General features: G+C 42.2%; 1 protein-coding gene across 1 annotated transcript; it reads left to right on the top strand.

The window, feature by feature from the left end:
- LOC110988111 (ferroptosis suppressor protein 1-like) lies at positions 1–10524 on the top strand. Its single transcript, XM_022251363.2, has 7 exons — positions 1–144; positions 2595–2802; positions 3360–3595; positions 4099–4300; positions 4925–5074; positions 5960–6163; positions 7017–10524. The coding sequence occupies exons 2-7, from the start codon at positions 2628–2630 to the stop codon at positions 7187–7189; spliced, it is 1140 nt and encodes a 379-aa protein (XP_022107055.1). The 5' UTR covers positions 1–144; positions 2595–2627; the 3' UTR covers positions 7190–10524.
- The last annotated feature ends 483 nt before the right edge of the window (positions 10525–11007 follow it).

Here is an 11007-nt window from a genome sequence, read left to right as displayed (position 1 = left end):
CATTGCTTACATGACGACCGCAAGAAAGTAGACAGAAACCTGTCTAAACTCAACAACAGCCAAAGCGGATTACTTTTCCGCGAAGTATTCCACCGAGGCAAGGAGTGTTCTCCCGGTGCTGGCATTTAAAAACAAGTCTTTCAGGTACCAGTCCGTTATATTGTTTGCTTCTGATTATAACTTGCTGCTGCGTTGCACAGGATTTGCTCGGCGATCATGCTAGCAACAGTAGCATGGCCAATGCTTTCAGCGCGGCGCACGCATCGTCATCGTTTGACTTAAAGTCTTTTTTATTTTGATCATCAGCCTTCAACTCCATCATGAATGGTGTCCTAAATTTCCAAAAAGTTTAATTTCAAGTTTGGAATAAGTAAACGTGATGTTCTGGCAATATTCAAGAACCAACATATTGAAAAATAAAAGTTCATAAAAATTTTGCCCGACCTAAAAATGGATTGAAATTGCTCAAGATTACAAAGTGCTGAGTCATGGTTAACCAGCTTATATGTGGGGCCCCGTACATGTACACTGTGCGTACCGTACATGTGTAATTAAGCCTAGGCTATGTATTTTAGGTTTTTTTTATGTATACCTGTGTACAAAAATTGTTTATTTCTATGGAGTAGCCAGCTTTGACAGAAGTGGCAAGTTTCAAGCAACACTTTTAAGTTTTAGTCAAACCTGGTAGGCAAAATATCATCCAACAAAATCTGAAGGATAAATTCCCAATTGTACTGCTCGTAACATATCTGGTTCTGTTTACAGAGTGAGGACATCGTGAACGGTACAGCCAGTAATAATGACTACACAGTCTATTTAGTTATAAAATTTGTTTACATTTTTGGTTTCTAGACCTGATTTTGCCAGAGTACATGTAAACCCATCCTTACACAGCTATACTTGTGGGGTATTTCCTTTGTTCTCGTGTACAAAACTCTCACCCAACACGCAAAAAAATTTCAAATCACTCCAATTTAAACCAAATTCACTTTCCTTGGTTGAAATTTCGACCGTATGTCCCTTATATAAAACACTTCAATTTGCGACAGATTTTTACCAATCAAAAATTTCCCCTTTTTGAGTTATTTCCAAATATCAGTTTCGTGAAATTCACAAGGTAAAAACTGGCCTTGTGGGGTACTTCCCATTGTTCCGGTATCCCACAAGGCCCCATGTATAAGTGCATACATCCATACTGGTGTGCTCTTGTGTGGTAATTTGAATGTACTACTAATTGTGCCTAGGCTACTGACCACAAAACCTCTCTGGTAGCAGATCAACCTTGGCAGGTCTCTAGGGGTTTCTCATGGACTCTATAAAACTACCCAAAACACCGTGCTTATCACTGACCCAGGGAAATCAGGTCCAGAAGCCCCAAAAGGTAAAAAAAAGTCTCAATCAACAAATGACAGATAAAATTCAGCAATTTATATTCAAAAAAAGGAGAAAAATACATACCATGTGACACAATGCAATAAATTGCAATTCACCATGACTTGATGACTCAGAGCACTTTTTAAGAAAAATTTCAGTATATTTTTAGATTGGGCAAAGTTTTTTGAAAATGTTTCTTCAGTACGGTGGGCCTTACGTGTAAATATTGCCAGAACATCATTCTAGCCTTTAGAGGTTTTCAGTTACGTGATTTTTTGACAGTCAGTGTTCAATATACACAGATGCGCGTAGATAGGTTTGCGCCCTTAAAGTCTCTTGCCGTTCTGTACACTGTACATGATATTGCCTACTGAAAGATGCATTTTTTAAAGTGCCTGCACCACTTGCAGACTTGGAACGCTTCTTGAACTGCCCTTGCCGGTCAAGCGACATCACCTGAAAAACCTCAATTTAGAACTTGTAACTTGAATGTGTCCTTTGCTCATACATTTTTTTTCCCCCAGCATTTGGACTTTGGTAACAAACGTTAAACGTGAGCCTTAGAACCCTGTTCCTGGGTCCTTGGGTAGGGGGATGGGAGGGGGGCCATATATCCCACCTCCACACACCCAGGGGGGGCGGGCTATTGATGATTGAATCTTGCAAACACGGTTAAAGCAGATTGTGAAGGATTTTTCAGACGACTTTTAAAAATGCATTCAGTAACACTCCAAAAAAGGAAAACCGTTTACAAAGCTGTAATGATATCATTTTGATGTACATGTAATATTCTGCATGGATGTAACATGCATGCATGGTACATGTAGATACAGTACACCTGTACACCATGTACATGTACATCAACAGCATGAGCATGGGCCTGTATGTACAGTCAGTATGTACATGTACAGTGCCCCCCCCCACTTTTCAAATGTTCATTGCCAGGTAAGTCAAACGGTACAGAAAAGATAAAGTACGAACTTAACTGCCTGGGTTGAACATGTTGAACATCCATTGTTAACTGTATCATATTTCACTGGCATGGAACCTGTATAACATACATGTAATTGTTTATTCAGTCTGCTTGACCATTAACATAGAACAAGATGAAAATTTGCTGCGGTAAAATTGCTAAGTACCAAAAAAAAATAAATGCGCTTGTTCCGTCGCCATGCCAGTGCTAGTACATGTACAGTATGTACTTTTTCTCTCTTTTCCAGCCGGAAAAAAAAGAAGAAAAGTGCCTCAAAGCCATGGGTGGAAAGCAAAGCGCGGCTGTTCAAGACAAGCACGTGGTGGTGATCGGCGGGGGCTATGGCGGGATTGTGGTAGCCCTCAAACTGCAGGGGAAATGCAAGCTGACTTTGATTGACCCCAAGGAGGCCTTCCACCACTGCATCGGTGCACTCCGGGCTTGCACTGAAGACGGTGAGGAAAGACAGTGATAGGCTTAATTAGCATTGGCAAGCGTCAGCAAACAATCAGCATCCACAGATTGTCAACAACCTAAAAACGCAGTCTTAAACTTTATCAGAACTATCATACATGTAGTATTTAAGCCACTCATTTATTTCCCATACATAAGAAACAGAGCAGATTCACATCCAGACTGAGCATGATTTGGAAGAAGTAAGGAGTGATTGTGTTAGAATTCTCAACACAATCGAAATTGTGGACTTGTATTTGCCACCTTACATGTCCTGCAAAGACCTGAATTGTTTCACCCAAAAATTACTGGGAAGAATTCCATGTAGGGGACCACAATGATTATTGAATGTCACTTGTGAGTCAGTGTAAAATCACCCTGCCAATAAACACTTGTTCCCCTGAGGTACTGAACATTCTTTCTTTCCGGAAAAAGATCCCTCTAATATTAACAGAAATCCCTATTAACACTTGAGTGGGTTCACTGATGAAGTTACTTTGATGATCTAATACGAACTGTTGCCCAAATGACTAAAGATCCATTTCGTTTCCCTCCTCAGGTTTTGCTAGAAAAACCCTCATTCCCTACGCCCCGACCTTTGGGGAAAGCTTCAAGCGGGGTACCGTGGAGGCCATTGACCCGGGCGCGAAGAAAGTCCGCCTTGCTGGGGGAGAGGATATCGGCTACGATTACCTTGTCGTAGCGACAGGGAGCCGAGGGTCCTTCCCGAGCAAAATCTCAGGGGGGGAGGATTCCTCTGTGTACATCAACCAGTACACTGACATGTTACAGAAGGTACTGAAAAAGAAATGGCTGTGGGCTGTGTGCATGTACGATAGAGGGCGCTTTAGTACCAAGCAGTGATGTCTCGTGTACATCTTCATGCATAATTCAGTGTCTCCTTGTTGAGGACTAGCTGTTGTAGTAATATTTGTACCCTGGATTTAGAAATTGAGGTTGTCTTCAGAAATATATAAGTGCTGTTTAAATATGTCTTTGCAGCCTCTGGCTTAATGTGAAAGTTGACTGCTGTGTCTTGCCTCATTCATGGACATGTCAAAGAATTAAGCGCAATTTCAGAACATATGTTTTACAAAACTGCTGCAAACTGCTTGCTGACTACAGTGAACTTAAAATACAAATCACAAAATATGGAGGGCTTGACGTTTTGATCTTTCAATCAGAGCAGAATCTTTCTCAAAGGCAAAAAAAATCACAGTTTCGTCACATTTTTTGCGTTGAACCTGTGCCATGTTATTCCTTTCAAAAATGTCCCTGTACTCTACATTTCCTCAAAGATCAAGGCGTGCAAGGATATTGTGGTCATCGGTGGCGGCGCTGTCGGGGTGGAGATGGCAGGAGAGATCACCACAGACTTCTCAGACAAGCAGGTGACCCTGATCCACTCCAGGGACTACCTGGTGGAGGGGGATTTTTCCCCCAAATTCCGGAGAGGGGCGGAGGAACAGCTGAGGGCCAAAGGCGTCAAGCTGGTTCTGGGTAAGGTGACGGCCACCCCCACTCGCCACAGAGAAGGATGTTAATTCCCTGTCAGCAGGTCTCTCTCAGCTTCAAGATTATCAGCTCCCAAATTGGGGATTTGTACGAGATGGATCATTCAAGTTTTGGCATGGCTAGAAAGGGGGCCGAGCTCTTCCCGTTTGAGGTGGGAAGGAAGAAAGCACACATTAGTTGCAAATTGACAAACTATCAGTAAACAGTAACGAGGGGGGAGTTAACTCAGGTATTTTCAGACAAATTCTTTTTGGGGGTTTCAAGTTTTCTTTTCTCTTTCTAGTGCTTGTAAATTTTTTTCTATTTAGTGAAAGATAATTATGTTGGACTCTGTCGTGTCTGTAGACAAGAATATAAGTAGTGAAAAGAGAGGGGCAAAAAGGATACCTTATGAATGCCAGTGCCACCATATGCCCCACTACTGGATTGTACTCATTCCGACGAAAATTCAGTTGTGAGAATGTGTTCTTTCACACACACCTTTTTCCTATTACAAAAGCTGTATTACCGTGCTCCACATTGGGCTATGTGGGTAAATATGCGAGGATGCAAGGACACTCAACAAAAAAGAGTTCTTACTGCCACACGTATCTCTTACTTTTGGACCAGGTGAGAAGGTGACCAATCTTGCTGATCTACCTACCGACGGTTCGTCCCGGTGCACAGTCAAGACAGACAAGGGGACAGAGGTGGAAGCTGACCTGGTGTTGGTGTGCGTGGGGCAGCCCTGCAATTCCTCTGCCTATGCCGCGTCACTCAGTGAGTCACATTTGTTTGTGTCCCCCATCTGCATCAGGCCATCATTCCCACAGCAAGTTTGTGTACATTTGGATGGTGGAAATCCGTTATTACTCGGGAAATAAATATGTGCTTGGTCGCAATTGTTATTTAAGATTGGCTCAGGAGAATGAATGTGACTAATGCTCGAACCGTAGGAAGTACATTATACTCTAAGACCCAGCAAGCCCATATTTATATTCCCATTCATAAATACCGTTTTAGCCTGAGAGTCAAATGAAATCAGTATACAGTAACTTTGTGAATGTTTTGTACAGGAATTTTATTTTCAATTTCATTAACACCCTGTGCATATCATGGTATTATCCTTGTGCAAGTTGTACACAAGAATCTCCTTATATGGACTTGGTGCACGTGGTGAGTCCTGTGTGCTGCAGCGTACACAGACTGACCAGTCGGAATGGATTAAACCCTCTCATTTCCAGATGCCAATGGATGTTGTCAATACATGATCATATTGTGCATTGTTGAATCCAGTTCGTAAGTGACTTCGTCACAAAGGCAGACGCGCCACAATTTGAAGGCTCCCATTGGACGATCGCTGAAGTTGCACGATAACTTCTGGTTCCATATGGGTGTTTAACTTTGTGTGAATGGGGAAGGTTAGGGCTATAAACCCTTGGGGGTTAGGGTTAAACATGTTTTGAGAAGGAAAGTTCGATATTTTTCAAAAGGACTTTGGATATTCTTTTGGAGGAAACTCGCACATGTACATGCACATTCCCTATTAAACTTAGAGAATACATTTTATCATTATCATTCTCCGAGAAAAGTTCCACTGAGAAGTCTTATGTTTTTCTTATGCTGCCCCCGATAAGATGTCATTTTTGGTCGTCTTTTCCGTAGGTGACAGAGTGGAGGGGACAGGCCACCTCAAGGTGAACAAGTACCTTCAGGTGGAGGGCCTGGATGACGTCTTTGCCATTGGAGACTGCTGCAACATCCACCAGCTCAAGTTGGCCTACTTTGCCGGACAGCACGGGGAGCTGGTGGCCAAGAACCTGCAGCTGCTGGCCCAGGGGAAGACTGACCTGAAAGCCTGGCCCGCACGTGAGTCTTGAAGCCATCCCCGGTACGGGGAGGGGGAGATTCATTTTCATCGCTGTGAGGGGGCGGCTGCAACTTTTTCTTGCTACTCATCCTTCCGGGGGCAAGTTCAAGCGACAGCCAGTTTTTGACCACCGGTCAATTTTAGCTGGTAACTCGTGCACAATATACATGTACATTCTTCCACCAGGCAAACTCAACCAGCAGTTGGTTGTCAGGTGAACCTCGAGAAGATTTGCGTCCCATGTTGTCCCGTCTGTACTGAAATGCTGTCAGAGTTAAGTTTTTCCTGAAGAGGGTTTCTTTTTTTTTTCATCAAAATGTAGTTGTTCGGCACAGATCTTGAACTGTGAAAGGGCTCTTTGTTTGTAAGGAAAAGCATGAGAAACTATGAATGCTTTTTCTCGTTCTACTTTTCATTTAAACTAAGCCAAGGGAGATATCAATCAGTACTCACGCATTTTATACCCTAAAAGAATCTGCACCTCCGAAGCCCCCCCTGATTTTTTTCTCCGATATTGTAGCGGTGCCATTTTGTTTCCTGCACCTAACCTTCAGGAGGTTTGCCGGTATTGTCTTGCCATCAATTTGACACCAGTTTTGTGAGCGTAGAAATATTCTCCTCAAATGTGCCCATTTCCGGAGACAGGTCAGCCTAAAATGTCACTTTTCTCCCAGGACCACGAGGCTATGAATTGCAAGTGATTGAAATGACAAAACTCCTCGTCGGACTCAGAAACTTCTCCGATGTACCCCAAATAAGTATCTGCCCTACCTGTCAGGTTTCACTGATGATTACCTAAAAATGACTTTTCTTTCTTTTTATTCTTCCGTCATACACGTACACGTACTCCAGCGGGGAGGATGATGGCTCTGCCAGTCGGGCGAAATGGTGGCGTGTTCCAGCTGGGCTCCATGGTCTTCGGTCCCTTCCTGGCACGCAAGGTGAAGAGCGAGGGCCTGTTCATTGCCCGGTACTGGAGCGAGATGAAACAGAAAGAGCCGAAAGCAGTAGATGTCGAAGTGTAGGAACCAGGATACGAGGAATATGAATAATGATATATTTATCAGGGGAGGAAACCGGAACTAGAGTCGTGACTTTGCCACCCAAAGCCCAGCTGCGAATTTTTTTTCTTCCAAATGAGATCCAACAGTTTTGAAAGAGGGCACTCTTTCTCTGTGCTTATGCATTATTCATGATTCTGTCCAAGGCTATAAAGAGTATTCATAGATCGCTCAGTCTCCCTATGCAACAATGTGCAGCTTGACCGTGTATTTGATATTTGGCATTCGATAATACCAGCTGAGAAGAAGAGATAGTGCCCGCTGCGTAAATCGCTGGCACTGCGCACTGGCACCTGGATACGAGACATTTTACTCATGCATCTCACCATGCACACGCACACCAAGTCCATATTAGGAGATTCTTTTGGACAACTTGTACAAGGATTATACCATAAAATGGACCAGAGGGGTGTTAGAGAAAATGAAAGTAAAATTCTAGAACAAAATCATTGGAAATCTTTCATATATTGACTTCTTTTGACTCTCTGACAAAAAAGGTATTTATGTATGGGAATAAATATGTGCTTAGCTTGTCTTAAACTAACGTTTAATTAAGACTGGCTCGGGAGACGGAACACTGATAGTGCCCTTGCCTGCAGCTCAGGCATCTGCATCAACTCTCTGGTCTTAAATGCACATTTACTGGCCAAGCGCGTACATTTATTCTCTAATAGTTATATAATAACGTTTATTAGGGTATGACATTCTCTGATGCTTGGCTGGTACGGGCTGGTCCAGAGTAGTCTTGACTTACAATCCACCGTCCGAAGTTCAAATTTGCTGTGTTGTTTTTATTTCTCCTTTTTAAAATTGTAAATAACATGGGAGGAAGGAAAATTCTCACACTTCTAAAGGCCTAAGTTTGGTCTGTGTGGTCAAGACCGAAGTATTAGATATGCAAGTACTATAGACCAATCACAAGACGGAAAACCACGACCGTTTGGGAAAAAAATTCACAGCCAGGCAATGCCTGGGCCTTTGGCAAGGTAATCTTCTCTTAGTTGGACCAGAACAACACATACACTTACCTTAACCACATCCTGCCGGGGCATTTATCAATGTTGATGATGCTGGGTCGGCATAATTATCGTTTTTTCCTTTTTCAAAATTCTTCAAAAATTCATCATTTCATTTAACGGATGTTTATAGCCACACGAAGTAATCTTTAGGCTCTACTCTAAGTTGACAGGTGACCTTCATTGACGCCCGAGTATTTCAGCCAGGCCTGCAGCCTTGTAAAAAGAGCCCAGATTGTGCAGTGTTATGTAACTGTCTTTTGTTCGAACCTAGCTTAATGTACTGCTGATCTCTTTTCAATAGGGGCCAGATTAGCATGCAGCGGTGCTGTGTGGCTCATCCCTGCGGTGGTGGAGCGCTTTTGTCCCTGTTAGTAATCCGCTCGCTCTCAATGCCCCAAACCCTGGTATACGGTTTCAAAACTAGGCTGGATTATCACCACTTTTGAGAGTGATGTCGGTAATGCCCAGCAGCCTGGTCTTTTGTTCGGAGTACAGTCTTTTGTTACAGGGCCCTGTTTCCTTTGTCCGAGTTCTGAGACCCCGGCCACGCATATAAAGCATACGTCTCCGATTCCAGAGTCCCTTGCAAGAAGTGGTTAATACAAGAGATGGTGTTACCAATCAGAAAAAAATATCAGACTTGGCCAGAATGTCTGCATAATTCAAAGCGAGGGGCCTAGGAAGCCCATGCCCCTGCTTTGGCTGAGCGTGGCTTGGCTTTTCATTGACGACTCCAGACCCACTGGTTCTGATTTTTGTCTACAGCAATGATGCAAACTTTAAGGTACATGTACTTCTGGTAATTGTCTTGCAGTGTGTCATAGGAACTGGTTTTCGTAGTGGCATAACTACTTTGTATTAGAATTTGTATTCCCACATTAAAGAACCATTGTTCATTTCATAAATATAGAACCTATCTGTGATAATTGCTATTCTTAGTTAATATATATGTGAAGTCATTCTTTAGTACATGTAGTTACCGGTAAGACTACTCTTGTAATGTTGAGTTCTCAGGATTCAATGCATGTTAAATTACTGTGTTTATTCAAAAATTCTGTGGGTCCAAACTGAAATATTTAGTGTCCATGTGAAAATAGAAGTATGGTTATATACTGAATTACAAGTTTAGTGTATCTCAGAGAAAATGATTGATATGAAGGCTCTACACAGGCCTGGCTAGGCTTACGCAAAATTTGGGGGCCTGGGAAAATTTTGAAGGCCTACTAAAATGTGCCATTGAACTCCCAAGAATTGTCGATTTTGGAAAGCTTCATTTTAGCTGTGGCGTAGCTTACAGAAGTAGTACATTTGTGGTTTATTGTATAGCTTGGCTGCATGAAATGCAAGGCCACAAGCTTACAAGCTAACTAGCAAATTGGTGTTATTGTCTTGATGGAATATAACATATTGAATACCGGTGCTTATGGCCTATTCAGCTAGGACTGGTTCTACATGTACAAGCGCATGTTTAAATAAGGTCAAAACCGTGAAGGCCAATATCTAATAAATAATGGCCTTCTTAAATTTTGTCCTATTAAAGGAGCTTCAACAGATCACATACAGGTAGTAAAGATCTCCAAATAGTACAGTTGGGGATAGCGGTGATGTGTATTTTAGTGAAGAGTATACTCTCTGAGACTGTTTTCATTTGTGTAATATTTTTTAGGCTCGTGTTTTGCTTAAATAATGAAAACCTGATTGTTATGTATAATTTAATAACAAGCCGAATCGTCGATATTGCCGTGATAATTTTTGCTTTATAGGTTCAGTCCATGATTTCCCTTAGTGCATTGCCTGTATGGACCAACGTTTATGCTCAAAATCTAAGGAAGAGTGGCCAAGAACATTCCCAATGACATGTAAACTCAGTGAATACTATGTATATTCCAAGAAAAACAATATTATAGGATTTCAATTTCAGATCAAAAGTTGCCCAGTCATGTTTGAATTCTTGCTTGAATTCAGCATTCAGGACATGTTTTCGTTTTTCAGTCGATGTCGTGCCCTGAACCAACCCTCGTGCACCTGTCAACGTGTGCACCCTTCTAAAGGCAGTTTTCCTCAAAATTAGTCGTCAGATGCACCCTGGGACATGGCCTTCTTCCGTCTTCAAAATGACTGCTTGCCAGAGAATAATGTCATAGATAGTCGTAGGAGGCCATCCATTTTGGTTATGTGGCTTTAGTTCTGCCACAGATTTGACTTGGTGTTCAGAAATAATTGATATATATATATATTTTTATCTTGTGCGTGTAATAAAAGGGTGTGACCCAGTAGATATTTTGGTGTATCATATTTGTACTACTAAAATTCATCTTTTCCCGCTTTTGTTTTTATGCCACGCTTCACCATAGCATTTTATGCCTCTCAACTTCGCCAGTCACTTGGCGCAAAAACATGTTCCGTAATATTATTATTCATTTGGGGGAGGGCTGGGGAAGTGACTCCCCTTGGCCCATCCACACAATGCCCATCAACCAAACAAGGGTGAGATAGGCAGAAATGAACAGTCCCCCAATATAACCACCTGAGGTTCTAAGTGTCCCACAGCAGGGTACTGTCTGTGGCATACATTTTCTGTTTGCTGAAAGGCACCCCTTAAAATATCCCATTTCTTGTGTTCTGTAGCAACTGTTACGTAAAAACACCTCACTTGTAGACCCCAAATTTTCCACATTTAAAAAGCAATTATGCAGGGAAATCCTGTTGAAAAAATCCTGAAAAGAGGAAAAATCCTGATAAATCGTACCCCTGCAAACACTA

The sequence above is a fragment of the Acanthaster planci genome, linkage group LG14 (assembly GCF_054643075.1).
Source record: "Acanthaster planci isolate LZ-2023a linkage group LG14, COTS_SCS, whole genome shotgun sequence".
Classification (NCBI taxonomy): domain Eukaryota; kingdom Metazoa; phylum Echinodermata; class Asteroidea; order Valvatida; family Acanthasteridae; genus Acanthaster; species Acanthaster planci.
The sequence above is the reverse complement of the archived record's forward strand: the minus strand, read 5'-3'. Positions and strand labels throughout refer to the sequence as shown.